The 20,490-nt window shown below is 40.5% G+C and overlaps 2 protein-coding genes across 4 annotated transcripts; one reads left to right on the plus strand and one right to left on the minus strand.

Moving 5' to 3' along the window:
• Positions 1-65: 65 nt before the first annotated feature.
• On the minus strand, positions 66-13,271 carry ipo7 (importin 7). 2 transcript variants are annotated; one of them, XM_087793704.1, is made up of 25 exons: positions 13,073-13,271; positions 11,485-11,566; positions 10,577-10,730; positions 10,337-10,495; positions 10,106-10,262; positions 9,944-10,033; positions 9,761-9,855; positions 9,614-9,698; positions 9,083-9,217; positions 8,864-8,963; positions 8,719-8,795; positions 7,849-7,965; positions 7,681-7,770; positions 7,314-7,479; positions 7,074-7,234; positions 4,535-4,663; positions 3,744-3,810; positions 3,502-3,627; positions 2,747-2,844; positions 2,585-2,680; positions 2,295-2,515; positions 1,423-1,631; positions 1,144-1,350; positions 953-1,069; positions 66-242 (listed from the first exon to the last, which is right to left on the minus strand). In XM_087793704.1, the coding sequence occupies exons 1-25, from the start codon at positions 13,154-13,156 to the stop codon at positions 145-147; spliced, it is 3,120 nt and encodes a 1,039-aa protein (XP_087649830.1). In that variant the 5' UTR covers positions 13,157-13,271; the 3' UTR covers positions 66-144. The 2 variants fall into 2 exon arrangements, with proteins under 2 accessions (XP_087649830.1, XP_087649829.1); XM_087793703.1 differs by having other exon boundaries at positions 2,747-2,868.
• A 2,002-nt stretch (positions 13,272-15,273) lies between these two features.
• On the plus strand, positions 15,274-20,069 carry tmem41b (transmembrane protein 41B). Of its 2 annotated transcripts, none has more exons than XM_087793757.1 (7): positions 15,274-15,512; positions 16,933-17,050; positions 17,175-17,303; positions 17,435-17,528; positions 17,644-17,748; positions 18,844-18,982; positions 19,054-20,069. In XM_087793757.1, the coding sequence occupies exons 1-7, from the start codon at positions 15,395-15,397 to the stop codon at positions 19,221-19,223; spliced, it is 873 nt and encodes a 290-aa protein (XP_087649883.1). In that variant the 5' UTR covers positions 15,274-15,394; the 3' UTR covers positions 19,224-20,069. The 2 variants fall into 2 exon arrangements, with proteins under 2 accessions (XP_087649883.1, XP_087649884.1); XM_087793758.1 differs by lacking the exon at positions 15,274-15,512 and adding an exon at positions 15,682-15,863.
• Positions 20,070-20,490: the final 421 nt, after the last annotated feature.

Genomic DNA, 20,490 nt, shown 5'->3' on the forward strand with positions numbered 1-20,490 from the left:
GCTGCTATTTTCCCACTCGATAGATTTGGAGAATGACTGAGAAGAACCAGTTCTGGAACCACTACTTAAGGGAAGAACACAAGCTTTTTTTCACTTCACTACAATCAGTCACAGAGTAATAAAAAGGTAGAACGGGGGGGCGACTCAATTCATTCCCGGAGCGGTGCCTCCGAAGTTGAAGGTGGGGGGCACCACTGGAGCCGTGAACTTGTAGCCGCCGTGCTTCTCGATCATCCTGGATTCTGCGGAAGCAACCAGGAGCCAATGAGAAACAAAATGGAGGGTTTCGAGTTTATCAGTGTCATCAGAATATTGAATGCTAAATGTTGACACTTTATTTTAATGTTTGTTTTTTTGCATTTGATTCTTTTTTTAATCATTTAATTCAATACTTTCTATATTGAAAGGTTGAACATGTGTTTAAGTTGAAGTGAAAAAAAGACGTGTGTTTTGACCAATAATTTCAAAATACAATATTTTATATTCGTATAATAGTGACACAATGATTGAAAGTTAAATGAAGTACCTCAGTGCTCTCCTGGTATTGTCTGGTACTATAAACCAAAGTTTGTATATTAATTTAAAGGCGGCAAATGGAAAAAATATTGCATGTAGTTTTTAATTAAATATTTATAAAAAATATTATGAAATTATTGAAAAACAACAAATTCAACCTTTGAATATAAATGATTTAATTTTAATAACTATACCTAGTTATTTAGTTTCAAAATGTAATATTCAATATTGTATACTTCCATTATTAACAAAATATTTTTGCTCTGAATCCATGTGTTCTTGCAAAAGACGAAGACAACTTCCATGCAGTTTAATATCGCTTTTTATTTTTTATTGTAGCACATTTACAGCATAGGATGTCAACAACTGTGCCTCAAGCGGTGCTAAATATAAGTTTATAATGTCCGAAGGAGAAAACTACTCTGATTTTTCTCACCGTGTGCTGCCCGTCTCTGGTCTGCAAGTGTGCCAATGTCCTGAAGTTGTTTGCCTTGTTCCTCGTCGAGGGTCTGCGTTAGTGCTTGATACCACCCGGGGTCACGACTCTGAATATCTACGCCGCAGAAGGAGGGAAAGATTTACCGTTTGTTCTCGAACCCTCAAGTCCTGCCACCAGTGTGTTCTTACTTTGTAGTATGGCTTTGAAGATCTGATACTCGTCTACCAAGTTGTCTTCGTCGTCAACGGCCGTGTTGAAGCCTTCGAGCGCCGTCACCTCGGCGTCGTCCTCCTCCCAGTCCTCGTCGTCTCCGTCTTCTCCCGCTTGCTTCGCCAGCATCTCCAGGTACTCCTGTCCTTCCTCGTCGATGTCGTCCTCGTCGCTGCCCAGCTCCGCTGCATTTGTGGACGAGGGGAGGCGTACTTTGAAACAACCTCGTCGACATTAAGATTCTTTGAACGTCTCACCGTTGTCCTCGTCCTCCTCGCCGTCCTCGTCGTCGTCATCCTCGTCGTTCTCGTGCTCCGCTCGACAGGCGTACGCTCTCTTTAGGCCGCTAAAAAGCAAAATGGCTGCTGGAAGAAGTTGGTTGGCCACCTGGTTGATGGCGGGGGGCCGGTGCTCCAGGTCGATGAGGGCGCACAAGCCGAGGATGCACATCTTTCGGTCGTGGAGGCTGGTTGTGTTTACGAACAAAAACAAAATGTCAGTCAAACGAGCGAAAAGATGTTTTATATAGTAAGTGCGAGAAAATATTCACGACCATTTTACTGTAAAAATCAAATCGATTTTACATTTTTTCGGAGATCTTTTATGGTTTATATTCAATAATTTGTCTTTGAAATTATACACGGATATATTCCATTTAATATGTATGAAGAGTACATTTTTGTGTTTGTGTTAACTTAGACGTCAGTCTGCATTTAAAGAAAAAATAAAATCCTGTGAACTTTCAATGGTGACCGGGTACGAGAGGATGCAGTACACTCCATTTTGGTTTCGAAACAAATAAGCAGTTACGACTTCGTCAAGAGTCATGTGGTCTGTAAATTTTGCCACACCAGAGTAAAGTACTCGACAATACTACAAATATATCCTTGTTACTACAGTTTTGCAATATATAGGAATTTATAGTATTGTTGCCCCAGTTGTAGGTGATATGTATAAGTACTCAACAATACTACACATATATCCTTGTTACTACAGCATCTCAAAAAACGTTGCAATATACCATATTGTTCCCCTGGTATCGTGATACTTATCGTATGGCAAGATTATTGCAAATACACACCCGTACTATACAGATAGTTCCGAGTATTTTCGGCATTAGAAGCCTCACCCGAGGAAGCAGTCGACATCTTTAAGCCACTGGGAGATGAAGTGGTTTGTGATTGGCTCAGTGTTGTTAGGAAAGCGTAGATTCTCCAGAGTGTTGAGGAGAAGCGGCGGGCTGTAATAAAGTGCAGCGATGGCCACCTGCAGACACATCGTCCGCAGCTCGCTGGTCTTCACCTCCCGCGTCAGACGCTCCAGCGCAGCAGCCACAAACAAAGGCACAACCTTGGAAACATTTTTTTAAATGTTAAAACTTCCCCTTTAATTCGTTTAGAGAGAAAACTCCAGACTGACCTGGTCAATGCCACGACCTTTGCACTGCAGAATGATGACCTCCAGTAGCTTCGCTGCATGGCATTCTGGGTCCTCACCCGGATCCCCCGTCAGCACCTGTTGCGAAGAAACCGTGTCAATTTAAGCATTTTACACTGGAGATTTATTCAGTTGTTATTTTACCTTCTTGCACATGTTGTAGATGATCTCCAGATATTTGGTGTCTGACAGGAGGGTGTCCGTGTCGACCGTTACATAATTATGAAGGAGAGGCATCATGTCTGAAAAGGCACAAACCTTAGTTACTACAAAAAAAAAAATATTAAAAACTGCTCTTCTACTAATGGGTGTCAAACTCAAGGCCCAGGGATCAAATTTTAAGTGGCCCTCAATTTCGTTTCGCACCAAAAATTAAACAAAAAATACACACAAAAGTTTCACTCATTTAAGAGGCAATAAAGATTGGATAACAAATGTCAATAATTAATTTGCAAACCTCCAAATACGCGTTGAAATTTTAATTTTTTCACACACATTTGTCGGAACATATTGCAATAATCTAGCAACAAGGATACTTTTGTATTATTGTCGAGTACTTGACCCTCTCGAGACCAAAAGACTTGACAAAGTCGTAACTGATTTCATTTGTTTTTAAAACCAAAATGTCCAAACATCAGCTTTAAACGCTGCTTGAATCGACTGTATCCTCTTGTTCTCAGTAATAAGCCGGATATCGTCATTAAAATTGCATAATACATTTAAATAAATTAAAATGTGACACACTGCTGTTGAAAATGGATACAGTATTGTGAAAATACATTTTATTTCGTTCATCCCTGGACCCAGATTGTTGCTGACATGTGGCCCCATGTTTGAGTTCGACACCCATTTATTTTAAAAATGGGGACACTTGTGTGCTCAGTGGTCGATTCACAAACCTGTGAAGTAGTCGAATCCGTCCTGCTGGAAGACTTCATAAACGAGTGGAAGCAGCTGCCACATCTGTGGTGAAACCTGTTGGCAGGTCAGGCTGTACGCCAACGACAAGATCTCCTCGTAAAATTCTGTGTAGCGGTGAAAAAAGGTTGAGTAACAGAAGTGAAACACTTTGACGGGCAAACAGTCGTCTCTGAAAAACCCGGCAGCAGGAATGCGACGGTGCAGGTAAGACACAACTTACCCAGAACGTGTTGTTGCAACACAGTGCCGATCACCTGCAGGCAGATGCCTTCGAGCTGCTGAGTAATCTGAGACAGGAAAACTAGTTTAAGCACCAAACAAATAACAGAAATTAAAGCATTTTTTTTCAGAAGGACATCTCATCTGACATCTTATCACAAACTCGTGGATCATCATTCGTTTCTGGCTTCCCCAGTGTAATTACAATGTCATAAACAAATGTGGACTTTGGCTTGTGCCGTAGCTTTTAGAACACGAGAAGGAGGCTCTGGTTTCACCCTCCTGGAGAAGGTACTCTCGGCCATTATGGAAATAAATTCAAAATCTGTCAGTGGCATGAAGCGGTTTACAAGGAGATCAAAGTTGTTGTTGTTGTGGCGACCAGTGCCAGGAGTGAGTTGGCAAAAACCTTTCCCTTCGACACGATAAGTGATTTACATGACAGTTCTTCTGGTGCCGTCTTTAATAATAATGATTCTCATTAAGAAGTGCTTTCATCGTTTGAATTAATGAAGTGCATTTTATGATGTTTTTTTAAAGACTGATGTCCTCCCGGAAATCCATGATTCTTCCTGGAAAGCAACACTAGCTAATGACTTCATGTCCCGGCACTATTTCTAGCTGCTGCCTCAGCCTCTGAGTCATTTCAAACATGCCGAGGAAAGAGCGCCTGTTCCAAGGAGTTGGTGGGAGGCAGCAGCGTGTTGGCAGCGGGATCACAATAGAGGAAGTGGCGGCCGAGTGCCGAGCGGCGGCGTGGGAGGCATGTTCGCCGGACGCGTTTCAATTTACCTCTTTGTGGTCCTCCACCACGCTCAGCAGCGTGTCGATGGTGTTGAGGATGCCCATGGCCGTCACCGCCTTGTCATCGCCTCCCTCCTCGTCGGGTCCCGTCTGAATCACCTGGTTGAACGTCATCGCCTGCAGGGACCGGAACAGATTAGGGACTCGAAGATAAACAAACTTAAGCCGACTCCATCTTGGATCCTTGACTCGCAGAACACACCATACTATAGTGAGAAAATATCAATACACATATTGCTTCTTTTTTTTAAATGATAGTATATCAACATTCAACAGCACTAAACTTTTTTTTTCACATTTTTATCAGTTATTTAATGGTTTATATTACAATAGATATTACAGAGTTACCATTTACAAAAAAAAAAGAAAATACTTTTAAATAAAAACATTGTTTTAATTATACTTCCGGGGCTAGCTGGCAGCAGTCACAACATCCTCTCTAGCTAAAGGAACAATGGCAAAGACTGAGGACGAGAGGATACAGTCGAGTCCAGCAGCGTTTAAACCTGATGATCCTCTGTAGCTAAAGGAACAATGGCAAAGACTGAGGACGAGAGGATACAGTCGAGTCCAGCAGCGTTTAAACCTGATGATCCTCTGTAGCTAAAGGAACAATGGCAAAGACTGAGGACGAGAGGATACAGTCGAGTCCAGCAGCTTTTAAACCTGATGATCCTCTGTAGCTAAAGGAACAATGGCAAAGACTGAGGACGAGAGGATACAGTCGAGTCCAGCAGCGTTTAAACCTGATGATCCTCTGTAGCTAAAGGAACAATGGCAAAGACTGAGGACGAGAGGATACAGTCGAGTCCAGCAGCGTTTAAACCTGATGATCCTCTGTAGCTAAAGGAACAATGGCAAAGACTGAGGACGAGAGGATACAGTCGAGTCCAGCAGCTTTTAAACCTGATGATCCTCTGTAGCTAAAGGAACAATGGCAAAGACTGAGGATACAGTCGAGTCCAGCAGCGTTTAAACCTGATGATCCTCTGTAGCTAAAGGAACAATGGCAAAGACTGGGTACGAGAGGATACAGTCGAGTCCAGCAGCGTTTAAACCTGATGACCCTCTGTAGCTAAAGGAACAATGGCAAAGACTGGGGACGAGAGGATACAGTCGAGTCCAGCAGCTTTTAAACCTGATGATCCTCTGTAGCTAAAGGAACAATGGCAAAGACTGGGGACGAGAGGATACAGTCGAGTCCAGCAGCTTTTAAACCTGATGATCCTCTGTAGCTAAAGGAACAATGCCAAAGACTGAGGAAGAGAGGATACAGTCGAGTCCAGCAGCGTTTAAACCTGATGATCCTCTGTAGCTAAAGGAACAATTGCCAAGACTGAGGACGAGAGGATACAGTCGAGTCCAGCAGCTTTTAAACCTGATGATCCTCTGTAGCTAAAGGAACAATTGCCAAGACTGAGGATGAGAGGATACAGTCGAGTCCAGCAGCGTTTAAACCTGATGATCCTCTGTAGCTAAAGGAACAATTGCAAAGACTGAGGACGAGAGGATACAGTCGAGTCCAGCAGCTTTTAAACCTGATGATCCTCTGTAGCTAAAGGAACAATTGCCAAGACTGTGGATGAGAGGATACAGTCGAGTCCAGCAGCGTTTAAACCTGATGATCCTCTGTAGCTAAAGGAACAATTGCAAAGACTGAGGACGAGAGGATACAGTCGAGTCCAGCAGCTTTTAAACCTGATGATCCTCTGTAGCTAAAGGAACAATGGCAAAGACTGAGGACGAGAGGATACAGTCGAGTCCAGCAGCGTTTAAACCTGATGATCCTCTGTAGCTAAAGGAACAATTGCCAAGACTGAGGACGAGAGGATACAGTCGAGTCCAGCAGCTTTTAAACCTGATGATCCTCTGTAGCTAAAGGAACAATTGCCAAGACTGAGGATGAGAGGATACAGTCGAGTCCAGCAGCGTTTAAACCTGATGATCCTCTGTAGCTAAAGGAACAATTGCAAAGACTGAGGACGAGAGGATACAGTCGAGTCCAGCAGCTTTTAAACCTGATGATCCTCTGTAGCTAAAGGAACAATTGCCAAGACTGAGGATGAGAGGATACAGTCGAGTCCAGCAGCGTTTAAACCTGATGATCCTCTGTAGCTAAAGGAACAATGGCAAAGACTGAGGATGAGAGGATACAGTCGAGTCCAGCAGCTTTTAAACCTGATGATCCTCTGTAGCTAAAGGAACAATTGCCAAGACTGAGGATGAGAGGATACAGTCGAGTCCAGCAGCGTTTAAACCTGATGATCCTCTGTAGCTAAAGGAACAATTGCAAAGACTGAGGACGAGAGGATACAGTCGAGTCCAGCAGCGTTTAAACCTGATGTTTGGACACATTTTTGGTTCGTCAAGATTTATGTAGTCTGTAAATTCTGCAACACCAGAGTCAAGTACTCGACAATACTACAAATATATTGTGCAAGTATCAATATATATTGTATAATTGCCCTTGTATCGTGGACAAATCGTTTTGCCAGATTCCTGCCAAAACACAGCCCTACAAGCTTACCAAGTGCTGCGTCATCTCAACGGCGATGGGTGCGACTTCCTTGCTGTACTCGCAGATCATCTTCTGGATGACATTGGTGAGGTCATCGTTTTCCGTTACCCTGACGATGTGCAGCAGCGCCTGCATCACCGGCCGGATGAAGGGGGTGACATACTCTTTGGCTGCGCAGAAGAAGAAGAAGAGTCGGTGACTAACGAAAAACCGTTTTGTCGACCTTTAAAAACAAGACCGCTGGCTCACCTTTTTCCTGATGGCTGATTAGGACCTGCAGCGCGATAGCAGCCTCCACTTTGACTGGCATTTCATTGTCGTTGATTAAACAAAGGCGGGTCAGCTCCAGGGCCGTCTGCAGGTTCTGGTCACTTTTGAACCTCACCTCAGAGAAGTAATGCAGAACCCAGCAGGCCTTTAGAAGAAAAACAAAAACATAAACCTCTCTGCTGTAACACCAGTTTCTACTTCAGGTCAACTTTGAACAGTTTCCCCTGATTAACATGTGCAGAAGAAGATCATGCTGGATCGCCAACAAATCAAATATAGCAGCCCATTTACAAAGAGTACAATATCTTCTTTCTACTTGTCAGAACTTCAAATCCAGGTCACTCACTCTTGCTCTCATGTAGCCCAGTTCATTGCGGAAAAGAGGGAAAACATGATTCTGCAGCATGAACTCCATCTGATCCTTGTAAATCTTTTTCTGGGAAGAAAAAAAAATGGGTAAAGTTTTTGCACGTCAACGAAAATGTGGCTGAAGGCGCATGGACCAATGATTTACCTTCAGCAGGATCTCTGCCAAAGAACCGATCATGTGAAGAGCACCGTCCTTCTTCCTCGGGTCAGAGGCTGGATCAGTGAGGATCTGGTAGCAGAAGCCCATCGTCTTCTGCAAAACCTGAAGGAGGAAGCCAAACAAAGTTAAAAGTATCAATGGTCATGTACCAGGTGGGTGTAATTCACAAAATAAATAATAATAACATTTAAAATAGACATTCTACAAAGGTGGTTATTTAGATTTGATGGTTAAAATTTTGATTTTTCAACAATAATGTGGTAAAAACTCCAAATATATATTAATACAGTTAAGTTAGTTATTAATTTTCCATAAACTAAGATTAACTTCTGTCCTTTAATAATTCACTTTTCCTGCCAAATCATGTTCCTTTTAGATGGTGTGATACAGCTGATCATTAAAAAAAAAAAAAATTAAAATGGGAAATGAAACTGCTGCACCAACTCAAATTAAATCACTTTCCAATGTAATAAAAACTGTTGTAACTGTTGATCTGACACTTTTCTTTAGGGCCTAGTAGCCATTCATCATTGTTAACCCAGAACAGGTGAATCTGCTCTCTGTTTGGGTGACTTATACGAATGCGAAGCTTCAGTCCTGCTTTCAAACTAGTTTTAAATTTCCAGACCAGATAAACTGTCGTATAAAATGTGCTTCTCAAAACATGTTGGTGGATGCAGGACTAAAATCCAGGGACTAGAAAAGGGGAATTCTCTGCATGATTCCAGCCAGTCTGCAGTCAATAATAGACTAGGACAACAACAATACGTTATTTTTTGTTACCAGTGTCACGAGTGTCCATGGAGAAAGAGTGTCTTCGGTGTATTAGTTATGGAGAACATCAGCACAACTGACCTCTTTCCTTTTGTTGCAGGCGGTGAAGAGAAGAGTCTGGGCGGCTGTCGTGGGAGAAATGAAGTCCTCGAAAACATCTGTAAGGTCAACAAGGTCAGTCGCCAAGAACCACATTTAGCTTCGACTCAAACTTTTTCCAAGTTACCAAATTTCATGCGGATGTACTCGTATGGATCCTCTTGCCACAGCTCCTCGTCGCTGTCCGTGTAACACATGAGTGGGAAAACCACATCCTGGATGATGCCCTGCGGAGGAAGACGAAAACAAGTGAGTAAAACAACAGATTTGGGAAATTTAAAAACATACATTTTGTTTAATGTAATGTAAATCTAATACGAGAACAAAACCTTCTCAGCGTTAGTACCTGGATGTGCTGTTTGAGGTTCTTCCATGTAAGGGCATGTGCTATCCCCTGGTTGATGTAGTTGAGCGTCTGTTGAAGTACCCTTGGAGCCACGTATTGCTTCTCCTTGTACTGATACAAGACTTTCAGCAGCACCTGAAATGTGAAGGATAAGGATTATTTATAGGATGAAAGAAAGGTAAATTAACATAATGCTTTGCCGCCCAGTCATCCAATAGCAGGCGTCGATCACGTTGACATGGCAACAGACATAGAATTTAAATACATTATTGTAGCAACCAATTAGCCGTCATAAATAGAGCAGTGTGTTGAAAGGCATCATGGGAGATTGTTTTGTTGGTGGCTGTGGCAATTACAGCCTCCCCACACAGTTCTTTGTTCGTGTTGAAGTTTATCTGCTGTTCACATAAATCGGTGTGAACAATGACAAAGAGCTTCTGCAGTTCCTGAATATAATTACATATGCAGTATTGTGTCAAAAAAAGACATTGAAACAGCAGAAGATAAACTGCGTTATTTGAAACTTCTTACCTGCTGTGCAGGAACTGCGTAGTCCTTGAGGAAAAGATCGGCAAACTCTGCGTACTCTTTGGTTGTGTTGCCGGGGCTTCCGTATCTTTGGACGAGGAACAAATATTAGAACAAAATCCAACACATCTTGAGAGGTTCAGAAAATACCTTTCAAAGAGCCGAGCCAGAATGTGCAGAGCCCACTTTTTGCATTTCCACCACGGCAGCTCGGGCCGCTCATCTTCATCAATTTGCAACGTTTCCTAAAAAGACAGAACCCAAGATTCCATTTTATGACTCCACAAACAAAACACCTGAGCAGCCGACAACAGAACCGAGGCTTCTTCTCACCAGGGGAACGTCTCTATCCACGACTGTCTTGAGGATCTCCATCCACTCTGTTAGGTTCTGTCTGTTGATGAGCTCCAGTGGGAGGTTATACTGTTGAGACAAAGTCACAACTTAAAAGACCCGCCAATGATGCAGCCAAAACCGTAGAAAAAGATGCATTACTTGAAAGAGGGCGTATAGAATTTTAAAGATCTGTTTCTGGATCAGGACAGAGTCGCTGGAGTGGTCAGGGAGGAGTTGAATGAAGCGATCTTTCAACATGGGCATGAATATGTGCATGGCTGCCACCAGGGGCTGACGCTCCTCGGGCTTCTTGTATCTGTGGAACAGCGGAATAATTAGTCACAGTGTCTTGGCAGAGTCCCGATGAATGGAGGGGGGTTCGAAACATACTCATAATTTTTCACCAGCTGGTAAAGACAGAGCAGAATGCCGAGCCAGCCTGCGCTGTTGTCGGACTGAAGATAAAAGCCGATCTTGTCGACGATGGCGGTCCACTTGCCGGGGTAGTCGTGCTTTATCATGTGGTGGATACATGTCGTCAGCTGGACCCTGGAAGGCACAAAGCATTGGGTTAAAAAAAAAAAGAGTTAATTTAGAAAGAGGATCAGGGATAGAAGGCGCTCGTTTTACCTGATGCGCTCTGGAGAGTGAATGATAGCCTCCACGATGTTGTCTCGTATGAACTGCCTGTCTTCGTCAGGAATGTTATTGACAGGTGGCTCCGAGCCTGAACACTCTGCTTCATTCCAGTGCTGGGTGATCATGTTCTTAAGGTAAATAACACCTGGAAGAAAAGGAGGAAGCAAGTCTCACTGTCAGACAAATTCAGTATTTAACCATGGAGTTTGAAATAAGCCATTTTCTATATAAAAGATCATCACAGATACTTGTCATTTCATGTAAATCGTGTGAAAATAAAGGCTGCAGTGGTTCTTAGTTGACAGTAAAAACATGGGCAGAGATGAGTGGATAAAAAAAACATAATAAATGGTTCACATTTGAGAAAAGTAAGGTCAAATGAACTATTTCTGGACAAACAAAAAAACATTCCATTAGGAGAAAGTTCTTGCGTTAACTCATTACAATTTAATTTGTAGCAATAGTTACAAATCCACACATGGAAACATTCAATAAAAACACCCTTAGATTTTTTTTTTTCTTAAACACCAAGCCACAACGATGGTTTGAAATTCACTATACAAATAATAGTACGATTATTTAATAAATTAGTGACACATCATTCAATCTCGCCCTTTTCAAATACATTTGACAGCTGATCTCTTAACAGGAGATAAAATACCACAGTAGCCAGATACAAGAGTACGAATAATGGATTATAAAGTAACCATGCGAGGTGAAAAATGATACAGAACTTGCATAAAAAAATTATTATTTTTTAAATGTACATCTCATTCACTTCATATGGAAGAATGTGACGTGGCAACATGGCTAATAGCTAAAAACATTAAACCACTAAAACATGTTGGTTGTTGAAAAAAAAGCCATATGGGGGTTTCAGCGTCACAGACGAGACTCACCCGCTTGTCTGACTGGCAAATCCAGCTGATCAGACATGGTGACTCGCAGCAGAGTGGACACAAAGTTTACCTGGGTGTGACCCTGAAATGACAATTAAAAACAGCTGAGAATAGCTCGGCTACACAAACATCGGCGAAACATTTCATGAAAAAAATAAATAGGTCATCCAGCATATTTCCACCCGGTTGGTATGTAGTCGAACACTTGTAAGAATGTGACAGATGACAGAACATCTGTACGATTTGAGACACAATTGACTAGATTCTTAACACACTTAAAAAGTTTACATTCTGTGTCAATGACATAACTATTATAACTATTTAAATTAATATTGGGTTGAAGTCAAGCGCCATCTTTCGCTGGTCACCCTGCACTAAAAAACACTGGACCAGTGCGAGTTTATGACTAAGCATCGGGGCTGGATTTAGATTGAGAGCTCCAAAAAGAATGACTCTGTCCTCCCCCATATTACATGCCTTAAGTCATTTTACAGCACGGATATACCTCCCGCATGTGCTGTGTGAACAAGACGTTCACGTGAATCATCACGCTACATGAGTGGGTTTGAAAGAAGAAGAAAAAAAACAACCAATTGTTTGAGTTAAATTACTATTCATGGAGGAAAAAATACACTGGACTTGTTATGAAACAATATAATCCATCATCTTTACTACATTTTACATGACTTTCTATTCAACTTAATCTTCAGCTTACTTATTCTAAAACTTTAAAAAAGTACTGCACAGGATCCCACTGATGATCCTCCAGCTATAAATTAAATGTGTAGTCGCAACAAAAGAGTGTGCTGACAAATATCTTTTCATTGTGAGCTCAACATTCCAGATGCTCGGATCTTCAACAGAGGGACGGAATGTTAACAACTCGTCGGCGATTTCCTAGAAAGTCCTCATGGAAAAAAAAAATGAAGGATCATTTTAAAAGTTTAAAGAGCCACATGGATGCACTTTTTCGTCAGCACAAACGTGAGCGTCAGTCCCGACTCTTTAAAAAACTTGATCCGTTTACGACGAATACATTTCCAGACAAACTCACGGACGTTTTGTCAAACATGTTTTATTTGTCTTGATAAGACAGTCGAAGAATGTCATCACTCGGTCGGTTTGACAGTGACACGTGAGCAGCGGCTATGTAGCTCCCAGTCACCACTAGCCTAGCTAGCTTCTTTAGCAAGATACAAAGTCTGATCGACGAAATAAACGCGACAACAGTCTCCATGTAACACGTCGTGTGTGTCTGGGAAGTGTAACAACAACCAGTCAAAGTGAAACACGGGACACAACACTTCCCACTTTGGCTCACGCTACAAAGTTAGCTCGGTTAGCATTAGCAACACAGCTGGGGTGGGAAAGAAGGAGCTAAAAGACTTCGAAAGGGAGGAAAAACTAGCAGAACGTTTTAATCCTCGGGACACAGTGTACACGAGGGGGTGTCACACGGATACTGTCGGGGGTCACGACAGCAAAAGGCATCGATCGGGGACCTGCGTGATCGCACCATCTTGATGTTGTGAGGCCCGAGCACAGACCGCGCCACACAAGCGATCAAAACCAGCAGCTTTTTTTTTACCTCGTTCAGCTTGCTCTCCGCGGCCTCCCGCAGGTTCGGGTCCATCGTACCCCGAAGGGCCTCGACCAAAGACTCGGGATCCATCCTGAAAACTCTTGCTTTTAGACCTCGGATTTATTTCTCAGGCTTGAACAATTTGCAGTCACTGCGCACATGGACGCACAGCTCTCCGGTTACCCGGCGCGAAAGGAAGCAGTGAATGAAGGACCCGGATAGATCAGCGCCAAATTTGTGCAACACCAACATCCGGCTGCGGCTGTTCGTTTGGGAAATGTAGTTTTTGAAGGTTATTATTGTTGTTTTTTCTTGTTCACTGCTAGGTTACTCACTTTTATTTTTTTTATTTTTTTTTACAAAGTCTTGGATTCCTTGATTTTCTGGAACTCCTGTTGTGTTATCAGTTTTATCTTGATCTTTAAAGTATATACTTTATTGAATATTGTTTTGATTGTTTAAGCGCTTTGTGACCCTGGTCTGGAAGAGCGCTATACAAATAAAAATTACTTACTTCCTTCCTTACTTACTTACTAAAGATAAAATAAACCAACAGATGACAAATCAAACCATTTATATTGTATAGCTTATATTTGATTAGAAAGTAATAAACAAATTATAGATGATTTGGTCTTGAATGTACAATTGTAAATCTTGATATTTTATATCATAAATTACTTTTATTATTAAGTCTATTTCTAAACTCTCACATCATAGGGGCTTATTGTTTGAGTGTTGTGTTTTACTGTGAGGTAAAATATTATCAAGGGACCAATACTGTGAACTGAATGAGATTGTGAGGAAGCATGACTGATGTTTACCGACAGTTGTTTTGTGTGATGAATTTTCAAAATGCACAAATAGTGGCTCAACTTTTTGTGTGTTTTGGAAAAACCCTGAAGATGTTTTTTGTAGTGCATAAGTTATATTTTCACACACAGATTTGTAACAGTTAAAACACATTAATTTATAGTGAGTTATAGAAATAACTTTATACTGATATTATTTATAATTGTTTATACAGACTTGTTTACTGCTAACTTTCCTTGGACTTTAACTTTTTACGTTTTTTTTCTCATCTCTGTCCAAAATGTTGGTGTCATACTGTTGTCTGAGAACTACAGATAGTTTATAAAACACATCACAATTTTACAACACTTTGTTAAAACAATTTGTTTAAAAAAAATAAAAATAAAAGTTTTACCTTACCTTACCTTACAATTAGACTGCTTACCTTTTTAAATTGGGGAATACATACTTTAATGGGCAAGGGGTTTTTAATAGACATTTTCAAATATAATTTGATAAACTGCAAAGTCTTTGGGGAGCAGTATATGTTCACAGCCCCCACAAAGGGTCACAAATCTAGTCCCAGGTATACATTGCTGATCCTGGAACATGGTAGAGAGTGAATACATGAATAAATGTCTTAAACTAAGTGTTTTTTATATAATTGGATTTTTGTGACCCTACAACAATATGGAAAATTAAGACTTTATAATATTTTTCCTTAAAACAATGCAGTCCCTGACATTATTGAAAACAATTCTCGTTTTACTTTACAACTTTCATCCACTGTCCTTCCTACTTACATTACATCGAACTGATGTACAAGATATACAAATGATTAGAAAATTCAGCACAATGTATTTGGAACAATTTTATCTTCCTTTTTGATTTCATGTAGAATCTGAAATTAAGTTAATCGGAGAAACATATTTAGAGAACAATATTGCCATTGTTGATAAACCCCCAGTTTAGCTATTTCTAATTACAATACAGAAGAATAACTACAATTTAATAAAAATTTAATAAATGTAGTAATGATATGACACATGTTTTAGTAGCTATATATATAAATATATATATATAAAAGACTACAACAGAAATATATACTTTTATACGTTTAAATTAAAGGAAACTTTCTTTGTAAATATGTTATTTGAGGTACTTTGTCGTTTTATTTATCACCTGCATAACAAGCAAAAAAAATGCATTTAACTGCTTTTCAAAGATATTTACCTTTTTGATATGTGCACGATAAAAAATAACTTGAGATTAAATACATATTTCTTTTAGAAAAACATCATCTTGTCACTTCCTGTAGGACGTCACGTGTCTGGATTTCGGACGGCTGACGAATGCAAGCGTGAACCGGTTTGCGCCAATCAGAAGAGTAGCGGCGCGCATGCGCAGTCATTATCTGAGTAGCTGCCCTGTGACAGCAGCACTAGCTCGTGTTGAGCTAAAGGGACGAGAAAGTGTAAAATGATCTGATACTTGACTGATTGTAAATCGGTTTTAAGTTTATTATCGCATTGAAAAAACATGCCTTCCATTCAGAGGAGCGTCCAGTCGTCTCAGAAGATGGAGCAGAAGAGCAGAGAAGGACGAGATAGTGACGGCCTGGTAAATAAAGATAACAGTGACTCGTCAGTATTTAAAGGTACGTTAAAGACACGCTAACGAAAGAAACGTTTCTTCAAAGGATGTTCCATGAGTTATTCTGTTCAATAAAAGCAAGTGTATGTCAGATAATACCTTTTAAAGTACAGCGAACACACGTACAAGCTAATATTATTAGCTTCCCTGTGGCTTTGATGTTCACCGTACATAAGTATCGTCAGATGTTAGTAACAACGTTGAGTCACTGGCAGATGATGTAAAAAAAAAAAAAAACATTTAAATTGTCTCGTTGTGATATAAAACACTTGTATCCGGTTTGACTGACGCTACAGAAACAAGGAAGTGAATCTCCAATGAGCAACAATGCAACTCAGTACACGCGTCATCCCGGGTATTTCACTGCTATATTACCACAGAGGAAACTTCAGTCGTTCGCTTGAACAAATACCTATGTGTTGGTGGACAGAAATAGAAATAGTGTTTGTAATTCAACCCAGAAAAACAGCAGCTGACTCAGGAAACCATCGTTCATCACGAGTAACTGTCCAGAATGACTTTCTTTACTTGTTCTTAAAGCCAAATATCTACATGATTCACTTCTTTTGGCAGCGACTGTTCTGTAATAACACAATTCTCAACAATGAACAAATACTTGTACTTAAATGTCATTAATATATATTTTTATAAAAGTATCTTTAGATACATTCATTGCAGGACTAAAAAGCTACAATATTTCGTGTCAGTGCAGTCATTCAGAACCAAACTGACAGCCATTTTGAAACGAAAACATCAACAAAACATAACTCAGATCAGAAAAATAAAAAATGGGAAGTTACACTTCAAGTTACTTGTGTTACTACAAAGGCTGTGTATTGGCAATAATCTGGGGAATACCATACACATCACAATACGGGGGCAGCGATCGAATATATCGCCTTGGGATAGTAAACACACCATTCTTAACATCAGTTAACTAAATACAAACAGAGAGATATATATTATATTATATCCAGTCCTGTTGAATATTGATATAGTGGGGGGAAGATTGTGATATTTCAGTTTTTATCGATATTTTCTAACACCATTAGTTACTACAATATAGACACAAAATCATTATTAAATAAGACGAGACAAAAATCCCATATGAGTGACCTCAATGTTGTTTTGGTTTGTTTTATTATATTAAAGCTGAAATGATAAATGTCCTATGAATATTCTATATCCGTTATCTTTCCACTTGTTACTACCTAAACCCTCTTGCTTTGTTCAATTATCAACCAGCAAGGAAATATTTACCTCTTTAGTTAATGACTAATTGGAATCCTCAACTTTGGTTCTGTCTTGATGGGATTTCAAGGCCATCAAAATATCAAGACCTCTCTCATAGATTGTCTCCTTCTTCCTTGTTGATGCTGTTATTTTTAACCTCTGGTGTGTTTTGTCTCTTCTGATCTTCACAGAAACTCCTCACGCTGCTGGTGGCTCGGCACGTATGTCAATATTGATACTGCTGGCAATCTTTACCTGCTCAGCTTCTTTCATGTATCTCGCCTACAGGAACTTCCCGGAGCTCTCTGAGTAAGTACGGCACGGTTGACCCGATACTCCAGGTTATTAATCAGTACACGATAAAAATATGTTAAATTGGGTTTTGGCTTGATTTGCTCTTGCAATGTAAATTTATTTTTGTCCTTGTTCTTAGTGACGAAATGGAAACCATGAAGATTCCTAGAAGCATGGAAGATGCCAAAGCTTTGGGAACTGTCTTGTCAAAATACAAAGACGCTTACTACACCCAAGTGCTGGTGGCCTACTTCACCACATACATCTTGTATCCTCAAAGAAAATCTGTTGTTTTTTTTGCCCCTTTTTGTTCTTATTTAGCATCACTAAAGTCTATTTGCATTATGTTTTTATATTTTATATATATATATATATGATATTTCCTTAATACTAAAAAAGTCTACAAACATTTGCAATCCCCGGATCCATCTTCCTCAGCATCCTTTCTGGCTATCTGTACCCCTTCCCTTTAGCCTTGTTCTTGGTCTGCTTGGTAAGTCCACGACACAACAGTTCTTATTTTATATTAAATATAAAGTTGTATATCTATACTGTATATGCTTCATCGTCTTATATATATATCACCACTTTTCTTCATGTCTTGACAGTGTTCTGGTCTGGGTGCTTCTTTTTGCTACCTGCTGTCATACCTGGTGGGCCGGCCTGTGGTCTACAAATACTTCACAGAGAGCGCACACAAGTGGTCGCAGCAGGTAGGAGTTCTTAGCAAGTGCTGCAGTTCTCCAGCGTTGTTTAAAAATATCACAGAGCAGCACTTTATTTATATAGAGTCACACCGTTTGGTGTGTTGTGCATTGAATCTATGATGCATATCCCAATACAGGGGCAGAATTTATACAACACGTGACTCTTGATCGAGTCTTAACTGATTTCATTTGTTTTGAAACCAAAATATCAGTCATCGATCCTGGCGATGACCCTTTTTTCTGGCGCAGTGGTTAGCGCGTTATCCTCACAGCAGGAAGGTTGCTGGTTCGCTTCCAGGTCGGGAGGGAGCCACCGTTTCTGTGTGGAGATTGTATGTTCTCCCCGAGTTGTGTGGGTTTACTCCGGGGACTCCAGTTTCCTCCTTCAGTCCAAAAACATACAGAGGTTGATTTGGAATTTGGTGAAATTGTCCGTGTGTCCGTGTGTGTGTGTCCGTGTCCGTGTGTGTGTGTGTGTGTCCGTGTGTGTGTCCGTGTGTGTGTGTGTGTCCGTGTGTGTGTCCGTGTGTGTATCCGTGTGTGTGTCCGTGTGTGTGTGTGTTTCCGTCCGTGTGTGTGTGTGTCCGTGTGTGTATCCGTGTGTGTCCGTCCGTGTGTGTGTGTGTCCGTGTGTGTGTCCGTGTGTGTGTCCGTGTGTGTGTGTGTGTGTCCTGTCGAGAGTGTCCCCTGCCTCTCACTGGAAGATACTGGGACAGGCTCGAGCCCAACCCGCTACCTTGTAATGGATTAAGCGGGGAAATAAAATGAATGAATAAAACATCAACACACACAGAAAAAATAAATAAATGCAAACGACAACAAAACAACGTAAATAGAAATAAAACTAATAAATAAATGAAAATTTAAAAAAATACACAACATAGAATGGGTTGAATTTAATGAAATGTAGTTTCCTACAAAAATATACTTAACATCGTCAGAAAAATAGTCGGGAAATAAAATCACTAAATTTAAGTGTATCAATATTTTCTTACAGCCTGAGTTTGGAAGACAATAGAGTTTAGAAAAAAAAGATGTTCAACATGAATTAAAAAAGTGTTTCTAATGGATCAACTGTATTCATCTGTATCTGGATTGCAGGTTGAAAAACACCGAGGCCATTTAATCAACTACATGATCTTTTTGAGGATAACACCCATCCTTCCCAACTGGTTGATCAACATCACGTCACCCGTACTGAACGTGCCTCTGGGGGTCTTCTTCCTCGGGACCTTCCTTGGTAAGATGCCTCCATAACCCCCTGTTCTCTTCTTCCCTGCCTCCATTCATTTTTCCTACGGTGTTTCTCAGGAGTGGCGCCCCCTTCTTTCGTGGCCATCAAAGCCGGAACCATGTTGTACACGATGACGACGGCTGGCGAGGCCGTGTCCTTCTCCTCCATGGCGGTCCTCGGCGTGCTCGCCGTCCTCGCCATCTTGCCCATCGTCTTCCAGAGAAGGCTACAACAGAAAATGGAATGATGCGTACGCTCGACCTCCTCCCCCGCTCCGGGTGACAGACCCTTCACCTCCACACACCGCCCCCCTCCATCAGCTCAGGAACGGGTGTCTGTCAGTCAAGCTGCTCTGCGTCAGACTTCTGCTGCGTCGTGGAAAAGTTGATTCTTGCAGCTGCGGCTTGTGGACCGAGGTGTCGACAGGCTGCGTCCTCCAACCGTATTCTTATTTATGTCCGTCAAATGTGTGTTTTCGGTGAATACTGTGAGGAAAAGATCCACATGATTTGATTTCAAATCCAATACTGCTCATCCACGGCGTGTTGAAAAGGTGCTACCATTAGGGTTTAGGGTTTCATGAAAGAATCAGCTTTTAAAAAAAGTCCCAAATTACTTTTAGTTTACGATTATTTAATCCATCATTTTTGTCTTATGATTTTTCTGATCATTCTTAATGTGTTACATTGATCTTCGACACATGTTCGCGTCTCTATTTTTTTTTTAAAGCACAAATATTAGTTTTGGCAACAAGAAAAATGACTCTTAGTAGCACCTTTTTAGTTTTCTTTTTCTTTAAATTGATTTGGCCAATGAGCAATAACTGTTGGTTTGAGGTTTCCATGTTGAGAGAAGGACCTGGTGCTTGCCTCGGACAGAATCTACTGCCTGAAAATATCCATTTGTTAATGTGCATGAACCTAAATATTTACAGATGGAAGAAATGGCGGATTTTCGCCTAAATATCTCAACTTGGATCATCTTATCTCTGGCTTTATTTATTAACTTTTAAAAGTGTCATTCATGTCTATTTTGTATTAAACCTTGATCTGATGTTAGCACAGAGAATAAACATGAAGGTCTTTAACATGAACCATGTTTTTCTTTATTGTCCAAGAGGGAAATTTGCCAAATCCTTTTTTTTTTTTCTATTTTGTGTTGAATCTATCTGATGTCTTAATGTAAGATTAACTTAACTCTTTAACTAACTACCTTTTATGTTAACAATAAAACTTCTGTATAAAAAAAAACTATAAAAGAAAAAGTGTTTGCATTTCTTGAAAACATTTGAATGAGCAAAAAATAAAGGTCTATGTTTGAATGTCCTAAAAAGAAAAATTTATAATGATAATAAAGAGAATGTGTCCAAGAGGAGTGTCAACAGATTGATCAGAAAGGCTGGTTCTGTGGTTGGCATGAAGCTGGACTCACTGGTGACAGTTGCTGAGAGGAGATCACTGGACAAACTACTGTCCATCATGGATGATGACAGTCATCCTCTCAACACTGTCATC

Source organism: Callionymus lyra, chromosome 6 (assembly GCF_982586985.1).
Source record: "Callionymus lyra chromosome 6, fCalLyr1.hap1.1, whole genome shotgun sequence".
In the NCBI taxonomy this organism is placed as follows: domain Eukaryota; kingdom Metazoa; phylum Chordata; class Actinopteri; order Syngnathiformes; family Callionymidae; genus Callionymus; species Callionymus lyra.